Genomic DNA, 20,183 nt, shown 5'->3' with positions numbered 1-20,183 from the left:
GATCGCGACATTCAATGGAAATGTAAATATTATGTGTAAAGTAAGTCGGTCGATGAAAGAGCAGGTAAGAAATGAAGCGAAAGTATGGAATACCAAATTTCATCATTTGGATGATCCTTATAGAAAGTCATATTGACAACTATACTATGATATTGCCAACAATACACACAGCGAGTGTTCACGCCTAACAAATGTCCATAACTAATCACATAATATGATGAAATTTCAATATCACAACTCACGAGTACGTAATAGATTACAGATTACCTAACACCTAAGGCATCCTGTAGCGTAGATTACCCAAAATGCAGCGTACACACATTCTAGCTTCTTTATTACCATGACCCCTATCACATGCGAACAATCCCAACATGGCAATTGCACGAGGCTTCCCCTACGATAACTGAAGGTCCGCATGCCATGTTGAAGATAATGATAGCGAAATTCGTAGAAGACTGACAATTGAGTTTCAATAATTAAATCTGACTTAATTTTAGAATCTTATCAAAAAAATCTCAGAACTCAAAAATAGCAAGTTTAGCTCCGAATTGAGTTTTCTATAATCAATTGTAGTTGCTTTTCAATCAGTTGTGAGTATTTGAAGTGTGGTGAGTTTAGAAAAGTGTGGTAGTAAGGTAATAGACAAATTATAATCTCTCCCTCATAATCAGAAGCTCTAATTTGTAGTTTTTAGAATTTTATCTCGGTGTGTGTGAAATTCTCATATAATCACCTATAATTTTTATTTGTCAAATACTTTAGTCAGATTATTTGTCTAAGGTTAAATCTGACTTAACCTTAGAATCTTATTAAAAAATCTCAGAACTCATAAATGACGAGTTTGACTACGAAGTGAGTTTTTTTTATAATCAACTGCACCTAAGTTGATTGAATAATCAGTTGTGAGTATTTGAAATGTGGTGAGTTTACAAAAATATAATTGTAAGATAATAGTTATAATCCCTCCATCATAATCAGAAATTCTAGTAAAAATTTTATATAATTATTTATAATTTCTAATTATCAAATACATTAATCATATTATTTAAAAATTTAAACTCATTAACAAAATTTCGGGTCAAACTCACCCAAAAACAAGTGGCAAGTTAGACAGTTAGATGAGCTGCGTCGCTGGCTTCTCTAATCCGAATAATCCATTAATTTAAAATAATAATAATAAAAAATTTCCCAAGTTTTAGAACCAACTGTGAGTCGGGTCAGAGCTGCAAAGTCCAAGTCCAGCCTAAAATAATGTATCTAACTCCCCAACCTGAACCTGGACGTTATCTCGTCCACCCTCAACAACCTACAGAACTCCACCACGGTTACTTTACCGGGACGAGGTGACACGCTACCGGCTATTCCCGGTCGACTCTGTTTAACCGCTTTTGCATCCAGGTTCATTTTCCTCATTGAAAAACCTAATCCCCTATATAAACCCACACCTGCTATCTTCCGCTTCTTCTTCTCCAAAGCAAATCTCTGTGATTCACTCGCGCTTCCATTTCACTTCAGTCTGTTTCAAATTCTGTGCATGGAAACCAACAATTCCGGCCGATCATCGTCGCTTCGTTACTTCCGGTGTGGCTGTCTTAGAACCTGTTGTTGCTTCTCTGGTTGAAGAGGGGTTATCAATTTTGCAATTTTCAGTTTTTCGATTACTCATATTGATAAGGGAATTGAGAGTTTTGGTTGATGGATTTCTCCGGAGCTCAGCCGAGTTTGTTTCTGGGGCTGAACTCGCACCAGAGTTCGATTCCGACGAGCTGTAATCCAACTGTCCCGCTACAGCTGCTCAAGGAGGAGAAGATTAGGGTTGAGGATGGAGACGATCGCGACGAGGAGGAGGAGGAGAGTGAGAGCTTCAATCTTTTAGGGCACTCAATTTGCCCCAAAAGGCCGAGGGACTTGTCGTCGTCGCCGTTCAATCAGCCGCCGCCGCCGCCGCCTTCCAAGTGCCTGGCGGTTGAATCGGAGGGGCTGGAGGCGCGGCGGGCCGCGGTTCGGGCTTGGGGGAACCAGCCGCTCGCGGTGGCCGACCCGGAGATACATGAAATGATGGAGAAGGAGAGGCGCAGGCAGTTCCAGGGCATCGAATTGATTGCGTCGGAGAATTTCGTGTGTAGGGCTGTGATGGAAGCTCTGGGCAGCCACTTGACGAATAAGTATTCCGAGGGCTTCCCCGGAGGGAGGTACTACACTGGTAATCAGCATATCGATCAGATTGAATTGCTGTGTTGCGAAAGAGCATTGGCTGCTTTCAGTCTTGATCCTGAGAAATGGGGTGTCAATGTGCAGCCTTACTCGTGTACTTCGGCTAATTTCGCCGTCTACACTGGTCTGTTGCTGCCAAATGAACGGATTATGGGTTTGGATTCGCCGTCAGGAGGGCACATGAGTCATGGTTATTATACTCCTAGTGGGAAGAAGGTGTCTGCTGCTTCGATATTCTTTGATAGTCTGCCTTATAAGGTGAACCCTCGAACGGGGCTCATTGATTATGATAAGCTTGAGGAGAAGGCGCTTGATTATCGCCCCAAGATACTTATCTGTGGTGGGAGTTCGTATCCTCGGGAGTGGGATTATGCCAGGTTTAGGCAGATTGCTGATAAATGTGGAGCTGTCTTGATGTGTGATATGGCTCATATCAGTGGTCTTATAGCAGCAAAGGTATGAGCTTTAAATCTAGTTTTGTTTGATGGATTTTGTAACTTAATTTTTGTGTACGTGTGATGCTATTAATATTCCTTGATGTCATATTTGTAACCTTGGCGTAGACTGATTATTATAGGAAAGATTAGATGTGGACGTATCTCACTCATTCAACAATATGTCAGACCATATATTGTTTAATGCTCACAGTGATTAAGTCATGATCACATTCTTCTTTATAGAAATGATGGAAAAAACAAAAAAATTGATTGATCATATCAGATATCAGACCTCTTTCCCTGCTGCTAAGATGTTGGTTGAACTGTGCTATTTCCATGTTTTGTTCTGTTTAAGTCTTGATAAATGATACTAGAAAGTGCATCAAGTAACGCTTAAAGTATTATTATCTTTTATATCTTATAGTATAGTATTATATAACTGAAAATTTGAAACTTAAAATATCCTTTATCTCTTATTGAGCATTAAGTGAGCTAAAATTACTAGAAAGTGCATTAAATGAAACATATAATATGGGAGGAGAGTATGCAAATGTTTTTGAGGATTGGCTTGAAGGTAGTCTTATGGTAGTTAGATGTGATTTAGTTTGGCTAGTTTGTTTGTTTTTTATTTTATTTTTTGGTATACCTGTCTTGGTTCTCTGGGTGGAAGTATAATTAGTAATCAGGCGCACTGCACACAAATCATTTTAAACTTATGGTTTGTTGTGAAGTACAATACTTTGTAAAGACTTGAATCTCTCTTGAGATGATAATAACTTTATGGCAGCATTTGGGATTGATTACATTTACACATTTACAACTTGCGTTCACAGTGCAGTGTTGGAATGTATAGTCTTTTACTATTGAATTTGTGTGTGGGATTGTCCAAAAGACAATGTGGAAAGAAAATTTTGTTTTCGGAAACTTCATTTGATTTTGTACATTTTTCTAGTGTTCATGCCGAGAGCTTCTGTACTATTGGTAAACTTATTGATCATTTACAGTAAGACTATGTTATTAACTCTCCTTAAAAGTGCATCCACATCACCAAATTAATATGCAACAAGTGTATCAGTCAAAATGTAAGTGCTAAGGAGCATTGCTAGACTCAAAGCTCCCAAAAATAACATCCTGAATTTATCTTTAGTTTCTCGAAGTTGATTGTGCATTAGAATATGCTTTCAGTGTGTCTCCCCATGTCCTAAAGAAGGCAAAAGACCTGTTCATATACTTTATAAAAGTTCCATTTAAGTGAAATGATAAGGATCTGGAATGCCTCAGGTGTCTCAGCCACTGGATTCATATGTAATGAAAAAGTATATTTGTATATATTGGAATATGTCTAACGTATTTGCTATTGTTTACTACAGGAGTGTGTGAGTCTTTTTCAGTATTGTGATATTGTTACGTCAACAACACACAAGAGCCTCCGAGGTCCTAGGGGAGGTATCATATTTTACCGGAAAGGTCCAAAACCAAGGAAGCCAGGGATGCATCAATCTAATGGGGATGGAAGTAGCCTGTATGATTTTGAGGAAAAGATAAATTTCGCTGTTTTCCCATCACTACAGGGTGGGCCTCACAATAACCATATTGCTGCTCTTGCCATAGCCTTAAAACAAGTGGCTACTCCAGAATATAAGGCATACATGAAACAGGTCAAGAAAAATGCAGAGTCTTTGGCAAATTCTTTGTTAAGAAGAAAATGCAGATTGGTTACTGGGGGTACCGATAATCACTTGTTGCTTTGGGACCTGACAGCTCTTGGTATAACAGGTATCAATGATTTCTGCCCCCTTTTCAAAGGACTAGCGTTTAAAAGCTATTTATTTGCATACATGTTGAGTTTCAAAATGACTCTTGTCCCGCATCTGGAATATATGATTTGGTCAACGTTCAAGTTTACCTCCAAATTTATTGTTCAATACAATATAGCTTCTTGAGAATAGCTGAATAGCAAAAAAGTTGGAACTGTTAGCATTGCACTTCTAGTCATTAGTAGTTTCAGACCAAATGTCTACATATCCACCAGGAAACACCACTCTGGCAACTAGTTCAGTGAAGGCTGTTTTAAAGATAGTTGAACTTGCATATAATAAGTACTACTTTAAGTTATTCTTCCCTAGGATCCGTTACAATACGGTTTCAAAAATCAAAGAGTTGTGAGGATGTGTGGTATTTTTCCCTTGATTCCTAGTTTAAATTTTAGTTATTAGAATTGATCAATTTAGAAAGAGCAAATCGAAAACTAATTCACTAACAACTGTGGATAATAGTTGATTGTCTCATCTGTTGTTTGACTCTTTCTAGTACACTTCTTTCATATTAGCATATATTTCTCTGTTTCATTTGTCATGGGTATCTGCATAGGTTGCATGCATCTGAGTACATCATTCAGTTTCTTTATCTTTCTTCCTGTGTGTAATTTTGCTCATCACTGTCTAATTCTTGTTTTTCCTCTGATCTCTTTGAAATATAGGGAAAAACTACGAAAAAGTTTGTGAGATCTGCCATATCACTCTCAATAAAAGTGCCATATTTGGTGATAACGGTGCTTTCTCTCCTGGGGGAGTTAGAATTGGTGAGTACTAATTTTATCTGTAGTATTTTGAATGCTTTTAGACTTGGTCATTTTGACTGCTTGAAATTCATCATGTGAAATATGTTCAATCTCCCAGCTTTTCATATAAATTTGTGATGGCCAATTTGATTTCTGTTTGGCATTGTCATCCTTGGCCTGTATTAGTCGATGATATAAATCACTCGAGCTGCATGCCTTGCTGAAGTTATATGTTAGCTTTTGGTACTTTGATGGTGGACCTGCTCCTATTTTTAAGTACTTTCTCAACATCAGATTTGTATCTGTAAGGCCATCTTATTTTGTATAAATATGCCTTGTTTGCTATTGCAGGTACCCCTGCTATGACTACACGAGGTTGTGTTGAGTCTGATTTCGAGACAATTGCTGACTTTCTTCTAAGGGCTGCCCAGATTACTGTCGCTGTTCAGAGAGAACATGGAAAATATCAGAAAGAATTTCTTAAAGGTCTCCAGAACAATAAAGACATTGTTGAACTTCGAAACCGAGTTGAAACATTTGCATCCCAGTTTGAAATGCCAGGATATGATACATGCTAAACATGTCACATCTCTAATGCATCACTCATTTTTTGGTTTCATTTGTTCTGTGGTCCAATTCATATTATCTCTTTGTAAATTACAGAAACACTGAAATTCTCACCAGTTTCCACAAGGTAGTAGTAGTCTTTGCCAGATGATGATTTTCTTGTGTAAATTATAGAAAGCTAAATCTCTCTATTCTATTTATTTTGGGGTATCTGGATTCTAGATAAAGCAAGTCATTATGAGATCTGTCTAATGTGTCAGTTTGGTTGTCAAAATCTACTTTGGTCCTTTTTTATCTGGTTGGCATTGCTGAGCTCTGTAGTTATTGCACAGCAAGCAGTTTTTTCTTCATGTAACAAAGTATAAGTGCATTCACTCTTTTATGTCAGATATTGCTCTCAAAATCCAGGCAAATTTTCCTTTTCTTTATTGGGGCTTCCTTCTTTTTTTGGAAGAATCATAGTAATAATTTGATGCACAGCCTTCATTTTCTGGTTTGGTGTTTGGTGGTGTGATTATTATGAGCCGCGGTTTGCTGCTGCTTTAAGGATGATAATGTTTTCTTGGGTCACAGAAAGAACAGATGGAAACCCTGAAAAAGAAAGTGGCTTTGGCACTTTGTTTTGTTTTTTTTTCTTTTCTTTTTTTCTCTAATGGCATATTTGTTTATGCATCATATCGTATCAGTGTGTTTGTTGTCTTTTAGTTTTAGCTTTCGCCTTTATTTTACTGATATTGCTTATGTTGGACTCTAATATGGATCCCTTCAAGGGAGGCAAGGCATGAATTTCCGGCAAGGGACCAAAAGAACGAGTTACGGTTGAGAAGCAACAAAGTGAAAAATTTTCTGCCCTCTCCTATTTAATTATCATATTTTCCACAGTACCCAAAGAAGGGGAAGGAACTAAATGATATTTGTGTGTGCCAAAGAGAAGCATTTTTTAAGGGTTACACACCATTTCATGGTCAAGTCTACTTAAACCAATTCTACTTGCATGGTAAAAAAAAACGTAGAACATAGTTAAACATATCATAATCGCCTCATGTAGTACTTCAAATAAATATCGTGACTTATTTATGAAAGATCTTTTGCATTTGTAGCTTATAATTATAATGATCTAAATATAAAGATAGGCAGGCGGATTGGATAGACAAATTTCGGTTTGACTGTCTATTTTACGGGTATAACAAGTGTTCCCGAGTGTCTAAATCTAGATATTATAAACTTTGTTCTATTATTATTGTTTAGATGGGGTGAAGTAGAGATGATGTGATGAAGTTGTGTGGGGGTCAGAAGAAGTTTCATGATCAAGTCCATTGCTTTCGAAGAGAACCGAATCAGACAAAAGCTTCTTAAGATCAAAAGGAAGGTGCTTTTTTAAAAAATGGTACAGCAACCCAGGAATCTCATACACACACACCTCCTTCCCTACAGACTACAGTCTTAAGCCACTCTTTTTCATCATTCTTTCACAGCAAGAATCATTACTCATTTACTATAACAACTAAACGCCACTACTACTCTACACACTCTACACTCCCCCCTCTCTATTGAACTAAACCCAACAAGAGGGAAAATCTTTTCAAAACAAAAATTATATCTTGAAGAATCATATCATATCATCCATTAATTCTAAATATACATAAAATCTATGGGATTTGTTTTTACATATTTTAAAATGGGAATTTTGATTGTGCCCCCCCCCCCCCAGCCTAAGATAGTAACAAGAACCTTCCATTCCATTCTCTTTTGCTCCCCCTTTGCTCACCCAAACCCTTTTTTACGTTTTACCTTTTTCATCTTCTTTTTGTATTTTTTTTTTCTAGTCCAAGATGGTGTTCCTAGATTTGCTTTTGCACAAAATTGTTTTTACATTGATCTTCTCCTATCTACATTTGGTTAAAAACAAAAGGATTGTAACTTTCTTTTGAAATTTTTATTTGATAAAGTGATTTGTCCACGACCATTTTTCTTTGCATAAATTTGCACAAAATTCTCTTTATTCTGCATTGGGAAATGAGTCCGTCACCAAAAATACTTGTTTAAATTAGAGAAACATGAAATTTATAACTAATTGACAATGTGCTCTTTACATAATATTTTCTTTGGCCTAAATTACATTTCTCTCTAATTTTTTGTGAGTTGTGAATGGAAATTTCTTACTTTACTAATGTTTTATCTAACCTAGGAGTCTTTGAGTTCGAGTTCTGCTCAGTCGATATTGCTAGTCATAGAAAAAAATTTGTGGAATTACACGCAATTTTCAACTATAGTAAATTTTAATGTAGTAACTAGTAACTTCTAGGACAAAGAAGAAGAGGCAAGGCAAAAGAGGAACAGTGAAAAAAAAAACATCTCCATACAAACAGAAGGTAAGAAAGGGTTAAAAAAAAAGGTACAACAAAACCCAACTCTACGTACTTAATAGTAAATACCTCTCTTCCTACTCTGTAATTGTTTTTTTTTACTTTTCATTTCTTGACAAGGTTTTCCTAAACTTGAGAAGTAAGTTCTTCTTCTACCTATGACTGCAAAAGTCCAAAAGCTTCTTCCTCCCTTCCACAATTTCATCCAAGAAATCATCAAGTTGGCTACTGATATTCTCAGCACCAGATCTCAACACCCCAAAACACCCTCTCAACTTGTCCACTCTCTCCCTAATCCCACTTTCACTCTCCCAATCCATGATCATCGTCCCCCTCCTCTCCATCTCCCCTCTCAGCTCCTCCATCGCCATCTTCGACCTCCTGAACTCGTCCATCAGTATCCCCGGCCTCCTCTCGCTGATCCTCCCGATCTCCCCCGCCACCCTCTGCTGCAATCTCGCCGTCGATATCATGAACGGTGATCCGAATATCATACACCCCTGCTCGTTGTACCCTCCTCTGCAGAAGCTCGATTCCGGCCAGCAGAACACCAGCCCGTACAGCAGGATCGTCAGCAGCAACGTGCTCACGTTCCTCATTGCGTACAGAACTCCCCGGAATCCGTTGAACCCGTTCAGCTTCGATTCTATGGAGACTCTCTCGTCGAAACGCAAAGACAGCGGCTCGATTCTCGTCTCCATCATCGCTCTGTTTTCTTCCTCCAATCCAAAAGCCTCACGCCGACACCCGGAAATAGCGCGCACGACCTGTTTTTGTCGAACGAAATGAAACAATTTTAGTCTGCGCTTGTTTAGATGGTAATACATGATCGACACATAAATATTGTACAGCGCAATGGATTGAATGACGAACCTGGCGAGAGAGCTGAGGGGTAAGATTGCGGTGAGAGTCGAGGGTGGAGGTGATGTTACAGCCGGAGGTGTAGTAGTTCTCCATGGAAGAGATTGCGGACTTGAGAACATGAGAGGCTTCCCAAAGCTTGGAGCTTTCGTCCATGTACTCATTAAGCCATTTGTCCCCGACGGGTAAATGAAGCTTTTGGACGAGCAGAGTGAGGTGGGAGTGGAAGGATCGGAGAAGAGAGAGAGCCCTTTGGAGGAATTGGATTGACATGAAGTTATTGGAAAGATAGACTCTTTCGAGATCGTCGATCCCACGAGTCAGAAAGGAGTAGAAGCCATTGACAGAGTTGGTGGAAGAAGGATCCATTTTTTTGGTTTGTGATGAAAGTGAGAGTGGGATAAAAAAGGAAGAAGGAGGTGATATTTAAATGGGGTGAGAGAGGAGGAGGAGGAAGAAGAAGGAAGAAAGAGAGGAAGAATGGAAGGAATGGAAGAATGGGAAGGAGGGAATATCTTAGAAGCTCAGGTTTCTAAGGTTGAAAACGATTGTTGGGAGCAATGATGAGTGTTTCCTACAGAGGGGAAAGGATGAATGGTAATATGCCATTTTCATTGTTTAATGGAATGCAAGATGAATTAAAAGAGGGGAGATTTGTAAGCAGAGAAAAATTACATAAAGAAGCCTGAATGACCCAAAAAAGGAAACACTATCAATCACTAAGATCAGTATGTGCTTCTGTTTCTGAGAGAGAGAGAGAGAGAGAGAGAGAGAGAGAGGTGATTAGCAGAGAACTGTGATACTTATACAGAGCATGAGAGGAGAGAGCAAGAAATTTTCATGACCTCCACCTCCACCTCCACCTCCCTTCCAATTTCTTACTTTTCTCCCACTTAAAATAAGGCATGCCAATTGCCCATTATCAATTTTATACACATAGAGAGAGGGTGGGGATAGCGAGAGAGAGAGAGAGAGAGAGTTGGCCAAGTGGGTATGTTATTAGTTTAGTTGGAGTTGTGTATATGATCTCCATAGATTTGAGGTTATTGGGTTGTAAAGTGTTTGACTAGGATTGACTGGGTTTCTGGGTTTCCTACTTAGTTATCTACTGGTGTAATCACATTACTAGCTACAAGTTCAATTTTTACTTGTAATTTGTTTCAATGAGTGAGTGTGTGTGTGTGTGTGTTTGTGTGTTCCACCTTTTGGTTTGAGTGCTCTATTTGGCCTCTTCTTTCCTCTTTTTCTTCCTCGAGCTACTGACTTTGCTCCTTGCATCCCCTCTATTCTCTATTGAAATTTGTGGGTTTGTCATTCCTAGATATATTTCTTGTTTTGTTGATTTTTTCAAAAGAGGAGGAAGAGTTTGGAATGATGAGGTTCCTTGTATATGAGGGAGAAGAGAGATCTTGTAATTTGTAAAACCTTTCTACCATGCATCAAATCAGTCTTTTCAGGACACATTTCCTCCCCTCTTATAATATTGGCTTAATTAAACTAATTGGGGACAAAATGGATGATGCTTCTTCATTAATCATGGCCCTTAGCCCCCTCAACTTGAATTCAATATCAATGCAAAGACTCCCATAGTTTAATCTCGGCCGTTCCTTCCGTACGCCTTCGGACCCATCCAACGGCGGAGAAAGTGAATCATAATGTGAATGATCAAATGCAGGGGTCCCAAATTTTGCTGCAGCCCACTGAATGCAGTTTGGTTATGAATGATTAAGGGGGGGTTTTAGGCTCTAAACATGTTTAAAGTAATGAGAGTGTATGGTTTCTTTTATCAAGTCTCTATCTTTAAATTTATCCAAAAATTTATTATTTCTTGATGTGAGGAGAAGGGGGGACCAGGAAATCTAATTTATGTTGGGGTATGTGACATTTTAGTTGGAATTTTATTTTAGTCGGGTGCTCGTGGGTTTTTGGAAAATAGGACAGCTTAAGAGGATGTTGGTCTTTTGAGATTTCATCGGAAAGTGAATAAGAAGAAGCTTAAGACCAGTATTTAAGGGTATTGTATTAACTATTGATCATCACCATATATAGTTCTCTGTGTGTGTCCCCGAATACTTGTTTTACAATATTTGACATCTCCCCAAATTACTCATCTATTCTTCTTTACACCACATGATGTTCTTCTTCTTCCTCCTCTATAACCCCACCAACAGTATGCACATTACTCATGAATTTACCGGGCTGGGCGCGGGTTCAGTCCGGGCTATTTTTTTAGGACCCGGGTCCGGTCCGGTTGTAGTATGACGGGCCGGGCTTTGTTTTTAAAAAATCAGGGTCCGGATAAAATCCGGACCGGTATCATCTGTGTCGAGCCCGTCTGGTTTTCCGGGCCTAACTCTGTTTTTGGTTATGTTCCAGTGTCATTGTATCTATTCTATAAGTTTAGAATCACATACGAAAAGCCAATTACATAATGACATCTAATGTCCCGGGTTTCCGGATTTTTTTTTATTTAAGGATTTGAAAGCCCGGCCCGTTTATCACATGACAACATACGAGTCCGGATGAAAGCCCGGCCCGTCGGTCCGGTCCGGGTTTTTTTTTCTTCTTCGGGCTTTTTGCCCGGCCCTAAAAATTACTATATGCGTCACTCTCATGTAAATATTACTCTTAATTTAAACATTTCATTTCCTTTTTCATGTGAATTATTATGTACTCCAAATACTAAATAGGGAAAGTGGACAATAGATAAGTTCTCAAACATTTGTCTATTACAAGCAAAAAAGTAGTGTTATTACTTAATTACCACCCTTTAGTGTTAAGTAAGATCATGAATGAAGCTCCAAATGAAGTGGTAATCGCTCATGGTTTACATGTATTACGTGTCTCATGCATTGATATATTTCGATTTTGAAAACACATAAACCAACATTTTGTGAAACTGTGGGGAATATCATTGTTTATTAGCAAGTTCGCCAAAACTTTTATACTAGCTAGCTCTGTTCCTTAGAGTAATTGGCATCGTAATGGTATACTCAAGTAGACAGCATCTTAATATATTTTTTACCAACTCGATCACCTATCGTGGTAATCTTTTTACTTAAGTAGTTTGATCTACTAATTAAAAGTTAATTATTCTCTTGAAATCGGTGTATAAAATGATTAAATCGTAGAAGATTATTGTTGTTCACACATGCGTGTTAATGAAAAATTAGGTGGTAATTAAGAAAATTAGAAGTTTTCACCAAATTAAAAGTGGGTGGATCCAAATTTTATTGTTCAAATGCAAATATGTAATGATTCCGTCACCATTTGCCAAACCCTCCACCAAATTAGAAGTTTAGTTTTAATTGATTGATTAGTGCCACGACTTAGCTGTAATTTTGCTTTCTGGCCGGTTAATTCACCAAAAGTAGAAGTAGCCCTCCTCTACGTACCGTCTTAGTCAATTTGGGGGCTCTTCCTCTAGCTAGAAAGGGGCAACTAAAACTAATAGGAACGTACCTAGCTTAATCGACCATAAATAAAGAAATCTCTCACTTTAACCACAAGACTCTCTCTAGGGTTTCCATTTAATTTGTAATAAATGGGGAAACCAAATATAAGTGTAGCTAGTTTTATTATCATGGATTCATCGTACATGTAGGATCTTATGCATTAAAATATTTGCATCTTCAGAAATGAGAAACCCAGACTGGTGTACCCGTTTTTGAATTCGATCGGTTTCCTTCGTATCATTACCTGAATATTAGTTGTAAGGTTAATGTGGTACACATACTTATAAAATTATCATTGTGGTACTCAAACTCACTATTTATTTTCAATGAGGGATGGAGGCCATTTTCCAGCACAGAGCAATCAGTTCTGATTAAAAAAAATGGACAAAAACAACTTTTCTCTTAGCCACCCACCACACCCATCTCATTCTCTTTCGTCTCTCACCTTCTTCACATATCTGCTTCTTCACATCTGGACCTGATAGGCGTTAGAATTGCTTGTTCAATAAAACCATGTAAAACAACTGTTAGTAGTATAAGCAAGCAGGATGTCGTTACAAGCCGGGGTCCAAAGCCGGGGATCTAAAGTCAGGGATGAATCACATAACCAAATAACATCAAATTCATGAATTGGTTTAAAGAGTTAATAGGTACAGTTTAAGATATGAACAGAAAGTAAAACCTAACTTAATATATATATATATATATATATATATATGTGTGTGTGTATGTGTGTGTGTGTGATCAATCAAACACACACTCAGGTAATCATTAAAAAAATATCATAAGAACAAAAACAACGAATTCTAATCTCATTCAAGTTCATATCATAAGTATCTCTATGCATCCTAGAATCGATTATAAAAATAGGGTCCTCCGAGGTTATCCTAACTAGGGCTGTAAATTTCGACACGACCTGATAACACGACTCGAACCCCCCACGAAATAAAGCGAGTTGAACCCGCACGATTAAAAAACGGGTCAGCGGCGGGTCAACCCGCCATGACCCATTTAATAAATGGGTCAACGATGGGTTAACCCGCTAACACGAAATGAATCCGCATGACACGTTTAATAAAAGAGTCGAACTAAATTCTATATAAAATACGCGTACACAAGCTATTTAAAATGGTAATATTATATGTATATAAAAGGTTAGCAAGTTTTTTCTCATTTTGAACTAGAATTTTGGGTAATACAATGAATTTTTTTATGTGATTATTGTTTTACTTAGTTATCTTATCTAAAATGACAAATGTGTTTATTAAATGGGTTAAACGGGGTTGGAAACGGGTAACCCGTTTAATAAATGGGTTGGGTTTGGGTTTAAATTTTTGACACGATTATTAAATAGGTTGAGTTTGAGTTTATATATTATAACACGCGAGACACATTGACCCGACATGAGCCAAACCCGACACGACCCATTGACATCCCTAATCCTAGCACATTGACACTTAACACATTCAAGATTAGCCCTGAGCCTTACTAGAAATTTAACACACTAACCTATCATGCAACTCCGAGTAACATAACAAGATTAACATGTTCACAACACAAGTCCAAACCGAAACCTAGATAGCCATGCTAATTCCCAAGCATACATAACAATCTAAGCAAATAATCAGTGAACATAACAAATAAACGAAACAACTAATCAACCCCAAGCATCATAATTGTTTCAATCTTTGGTTGATTAACATATGCAATCATCAACTCCAAGTATCAATCACACATGCGATATAAGAACACACTGAAAATTCTCTAAGTATATGAACATAAACTCACGGCAAGAAAACCTAAAATCATTGAATAGAAATCGAAAATCGTTCATTCATTACATCATTTGAAAGTCATAACAATGTCATAAACAAAATCGAAATAAACTTTAATAAAACCTAAACAAAAATCATCAAAGAACAAGAACAAAGAATTTCGAAATCTAAACACGAAAATCATAGAGTTACACTTTAAATTATCCTCCAAGGTTTCACACAAAGGTAGCACGAAATCTTCAAGGGAATAGATATCCTAGGCTCCAAGCTTTGGATTGAAATTATGGTGAAAGATGGCTGATTTTCGGATTCTAGGGTTCTTAATCTTGAGGATGTGTTTAGGTAGATCTTTGGCTATTACTTGACGCAAGGATTGATGATGCAAAACATGTTGATATGTGCCTCTATATAGGAGAAAATCGGACTCCAATTTGCCCTCACAACCCTTGGATTAAATGAAGATTCATGGTTGAGATACTAGCAGAGCCTACTAGACATTTGTGCACTGTTCCATCATAACTTCCTCTAAGAAATATATATATCAATATGATTTCAAATGATACGGAAACTAGACTTTTAGAGCTTTCCATCCATATATGACACGTTTTCTAATTCATTGTGAGCTGTCTTAGGGAGTCCGTCGAAGTTGGATGACGTATTCTATCAGATTTCTAAATTTGACAAGGATTGGACTTCTCTTGCATATCTTCATCCTCGTTGATATTTTGATTTATTATGCACGAAAATATCTTCAATTACACATTTGAAATCATTATCCAACTCCATGCAAGAGTCCAACTTCGAATGTGAATCATTCTTTTGAATGCACATGACATAGCTTCTCCTTGTTCAGCTAGGAGTTCTCACGACATCTTCTCTTTTTGTCCAACATGCATTTGTCTTTCCTACAAAAAAATAAGTAAGTTAGAAACAAGGAAAAAAGAAATATTGAATCCTAATCGAACAAGGAATCATATCTCAATATGGATTCTCAACACCTAATACATTTTCAACATAGAATCACATATTCTAGTTAAGCTCTTTCTAAACATTTATTCATATAAAATGAATCTAAAACATACGAAATTGAAGTAACAAAAAGTACGAATATAACATATATACATTAAGAACGTCACATTTTGTGCTCCTATCAGACCTCAAAATCTCCCGATCTCGACCACCATAGCCACCGCCACCACCAACACAGAATTGACTAAAAATGTTGCAGGGAACTATTATGTCTTGCACTATATATAACAAGATCTTTCTCTTGTTATTCACATCAACTTCGCATAATTCACAATACAGGCAAGAAAGAAGGGAGCTCATAGAAAGGCATTGTGTTACCCTACTGCTGGAGAAGATGTAGATTGCTCCATTATCATATTACAGTTCACAGCGTTTATGCCATTACAGGCAAAACAGAAAGAAATTTAGTTGATCAGTGTGCGCCTATTTTTGATGAGATTGCTAGCATGCTGATAATGTTTTGCTTCAATAGCCTATAAACTAGCATGGGCCAATGCAGCTGCCGCCCTGATGGAGCTGATGTCCCGGCTGCCTCTTCTTCCATAACACGTTCCAGAGCGGGCTCGACTCTTCCACATCTGAAGATGCCTGCTCGAGAGCTGGCAGCGCTTAAAGACACTTAAAGATTTCTACTGAAACACGTTTGGGAGTGGCAAGCAAACCGCAAAACATAAACAACCAGGTAAGCACACCCGAGGTTGAATCAAGTTAATCTATTCGAACTTCACTACTAAATAAAGAAAGCATCATAATCAAATAAATTTATACATCCCTCACCCAGAATAACCATCCATCCACCTTTAAGAAGTGCAAGAGCAACCATTTAATTAAACAGTACAAATATAGAGGACAACAACATACATGAGAGAAGCAATTAAAAACACATGTTCTCCTAGATGGTTTGCAGCCTAGAGTCAGTGAGAACCATCCGCAGCAGATGAACCAAAGGTGGGCAAAAGCCATCCGCAGCAGAATTGACTGACACAGAATGGGAATGGACAAGCTTTATTGCTAGCTATTTGAAGCTTCTGGTTGAAGTCACTAATGCATTTTCAGGCAACAGATATCCAACTGCAAGTATATATTTCCCTGAGATTTGTGATGTTCACATTCAATTAATTGACTGGTGCAAGACCCAGATGATGGTGGCGGTGGCCATGGTGGTGGAGATATGGAGAGTTTGGGGTCCAGATCTGTGAAGAAGGTGAGAGACGAAAGAGAAGGAGGAGATGGGTGTGGTAGGTGGCTGGGAGAATAGTCGTTTCTGTCCTTTTGTTTTTTAACAGGCACGTGCGAGCAAACTGACGGCTCCGGAAAATAGCTTCAGACCCCTCATTGATAAGTTAATTTATTATACATCAATATATGTTATATATCTTACATCCAACGGTTGACAACGGATATTATTTTTATGACCCCACTCACAAAATAATATCAACCGTTAAATATGAGATGTATATCATACATTGATGTATACTAAAATTTTCTCTCATTAATAATATTTGCGTGCCACAATGATAATTTTATAAATCTCGATATGACATTGGATTGTCACATTAATTCAGAAACTACCTACGGTGAATTTGTTTTTTTATGGTAGCCGCAATATATACAGTACCATGAAAGTGGATCTTTAATTTTCTGATCTGGGTCAAATTATAATAATAATTGAATCACCTACTGGAATCTCCTCCCAAATAGGTTGCTATTCCTGGTCATACTCACCATTATAGACCTGCATTGGCAAGTGAACCAGTTGTTAATGGCAGAATGCATAAAGAAGGAGAAGCCCTTTAATGTAAAAACTAGTATTCAGTTTTTTTTTTATTTCACTGGGAGTGCTGGAACGTTTTGTTTGACTCTTCAGACAAGATTCAGAAGAGAATCATACATAATATGAATTCATTTAGGGTTTGAATGTTGAACCGCAACAAAAGCTCCAGATGTAAGAAGTTCCCCATTTTTGCTAAGAAAACAAAAAGGACATGTGAGAATCGAAGTATTGCCAAGGAAAATGAGATTGTTGTGAATTTAGGATCTGGCTTTGAGGTGGTTGTGGAGTTCGGTTTGCTTGAATATTAATGGTAAATTATCTTATAATAAAATTAAAAAGCCTCACTTATCGATCATATGAGGTGAAAAAGAAAGTAAGTAGAGGCAATTGATGGCCAGATTAGGCCAGCAACATATCCCTTTCATTCCATCATGATAAAGTCTCTATAGAAGAAGAATGTTTCATTTTCTTCTTAATGAGCTTAGATGGATACAACTGGAGGATTGGTCCAAGGACTCGACCATGAAAATGATACAAAGGAATGAATTGAATGATTGTTTAGTTGAAATGCAGATGATGCACCATCCCAAAAAACAGACACCCTAAAAAAGATAAACGTAGGGAGAAGGAATGTACGCAATTAAGGAGAATACATGCATATCATGATAAATTGTTAATTTGATTACCTATGTTTGGTACGTACTACATAGCCTTGTATCATGCGAATGTCATCATGCCTGAAAACTTTACCTACAAATATCGATCAACAAGTAGTTATACTGTTTTCGTTACACCATTGATTTGGATTATCACGTACTTTAAGGACTTATATATAGTTCTTTTTTCGTTTCACTGTTCTACTTGAGTCTTTTAGCACGTAGTTTATAAAGATCATATTCAGATAAGATATTAGTATATAAACTCTTAGCTATCTTGACATGATATCTATTGCATATGGCCTCGTTTCAGTCGTTTGTTTGCTAGTACGTAAGAGAATTTGTTCGTTAATACTTCTCATCAGTCATCACGAACATGGAGAATTACATTTCTCACTAGATTTCCAGTTACTAATATTTGGGAATGCTGTAAATATATAGTATGTTAATTAAGTAACATTTCTCATAAATTAAGTCAATTATTATTACCACCTAAATAACTCGTTTTTATACTGCAAGATACACGTGGTAATTAGGAAAGTTTGCCACCATAAGGACTGAATCGATTGATCGTATCATCACTTTGAGGAATTTTTTTTTTGGAAGAGATAATTTATTCAACAAACACAAGTCAAGCAGACCATTACGTATCTACCCGTTACCACTCGAGAGGTAGACAAGGCTTCATGGTACACATACCATAGTGATACGTATGATAGACTTAACTATCAAATCTACTTCCGCACCATGTAAGGAAAAAAATCCTACACCATGACCAGCATGGATTCGGCAAACAACGATACCTAAAAACAGAAAAAACAAAACCAAACAAGAGTTCCAAATGAAAAAAAAAATAAAGCCTCAACCTCAACAAAGGCATCGAGGCATAACTAACACACAACAAAATTAAACTTTCTCCTTGTCCTTATAGCTATGGCTTGGAGTCTTCATTGGCACTTGATAACTTAGCTCTGAAGGCACAACCTTTTTCTTCTCAGTTTTAGGCTTCTTATTATGACTGCCACGAGGTCGCCCCAGCTTAGTAGTCCCTGGCTCTTCACTCGCTTCCCTGAGGTGGTGAGGTTGGCCAGGCTCTTTTCAGACTTAAGGGTGTCTCCATCTTTCCAAAATACTTCAAAAGCCCAGTAAAAGATTAGACATCTGATTCAGTCAAAAAAGTCGGCCCATATAGACTTGATTTTTCAAATGGCCCAACACGGTTAGACTCGAGTATCTCGGAATATTTGCGATTTAAGAGTTACATCAAACCTACTTGGCGAGCAAGCAATCATGGGTGAGGATCAGATATTTATCGTATTATTAGTTACCAATATCGTGGTGATTAATAGACGTTTACTTGGTGGCCAAGACTATGCAAATGTGGAAGATTTGGTATTGAAGAGGATTGCCGGATGTGGATCATTATCAAGTATGCTTGTGATACATTACACGAGATGTGTGATTTGATTGCAAGAGGAAGGTTATTATGGCTTTATTACTAGTTCAAGGAGGAAACATTCTCATGCATATCTTCAGCACGTCCAAGGGAATGTACTTAATTATCACGATCACATTCCTTATTCGTTGGAGTCATTCACATCCAAAATGCATGCAAAAGGGAAGTACTTTGTCAAGAAGATTTCTCTACGTCCAACTATCAAGGATTACCTTCCTTAACTATTGCACCGAGGAGATGTACACGGCCAGAAGTTGTCAGTGGGCAATTGTACTTATTGCCTAGTCGCCTACGACATTCCCACGTGGCTTTATTCCTACGACAAAATCTTATTAAAATATATTTAGCAGTTTTTGATATACTTAATCGATATATGCGGTTAAAAAATATTATTTCGTCAATGAGTTCGGTAAGAAAATAAATCTTATCAAAGAATAAATTATGTTATTTAGCAATTATTTAAGGCCTTCTACCTGTTGGACCGGTTATTTGGGGCAATATTCAGCAGAGCATATTTTCATTCCTTTTTCAAATAGATTTCGGGGATATTCAAAGATCCAAAATATGAATTGAGAAAGTAATTATTTTCCTGATCAACTAAAGGGTTCTGATGACTTAATCCGCAAGAAATAACAAATTGTGTTCTCTATATAAAGTGGTCTTCAACACAAAATCATACATACAATTCAACCAAACTTTTGCGCAACCGCAAAACCAAAGCCTCCTAACGGAGCATCGCTAACGTGTGCACCTTCGGTGCATGTAGCACAAGTCTGACTTACCTCGGCAACAAAGTCAAGTCCATCGAGTCGCTATCTTAGCTTATAGCAAACCTAATGTCTGCACTAATTAGCAATAATCAGTACAACATCCCCACAATCTTGATATTTAGCTCTGCTTATTCTCCAAGCAGTTTAAGTAAGAACCGACCATCTTACAAAGAGGTAGAGAAAAATCCTAGCAGTCATCTGCCACATGTCTTATTTGAACTTGGTTGCAAGTTTAGCTAGCACTTGCACACAGTCGTTTGAGA

At 37.5% G+C, this 20,183-nt stretch overlaps 2 protein-coding genes across 2 annotated transcripts; one reads left to right on the top strand and one right to left on the bottom strand.

Annotated features, from left to right (window-relative positions):
• Window positions 1-1,498: 1,498 nt before the first annotated feature.
• On the top strand, window positions 1,499-6,118 carry LOC126794119 (serine hydroxymethyltransferase 7-like). The gene is made up of 4 exons (XM_050520772.1): window positions 1,499-2,670; window positions 4,022-4,427; window positions 5,131-5,232; window positions 5,563-6,118. Exons 1-4 carry the CDS (start codon window positions 1,696-1,698, stop codon window positions 5,787-5,789), a joined length of 1,710 nt encoding a protein of 569 aa, XP_050376729.1. The 5' UTR covers window positions 1,499-1,695; the 3' UTR covers window positions 5,790-6,118.
• Window positions 6,119-8,190: 2,072 nt separating this feature from the next.
• LOC126794128 (uncharacterized) lies at window positions 8,191-9,745 on the bottom strand. Its single transcript, XM_050520788.1, has 2 exons — window positions 9,018-9,745; window positions 8,191-8,911 (listed from the first exon to the last, which is right to left on the bottom strand). The coding sequence occupies exons 1-2, from the start codon at window positions 9,372-9,374 to the stop codon at window positions 8,297-8,299; spliced, it is 972 nt and encodes a 323-aa protein (XP_050376745.1). The 5' UTR covers window positions 9,375-9,745; the 3' UTR covers window positions 8,191-8,296.
• Between the last annotated feature and the right edge of the window lie 10,438 nt (window positions 9,746-20,183).

The sequence above is a fragment of the Argentina anserina genome, chromosome 5, assembly GCF_933775445.1.
Source record: "Argentina anserina chromosome 5, drPotAnse1.1, whole genome shotgun sequence".
Lineage (NCBI taxonomy): Eukaryota > Viridiplantae > Streptophyta > Magnoliopsida > Rosales > Rosaceae > Argentina > Argentina anserina.
Note: the sequence above shows the minus strand (reverse complement) of the source record. Positions and strands in the feature narration are given on the sequence as shown.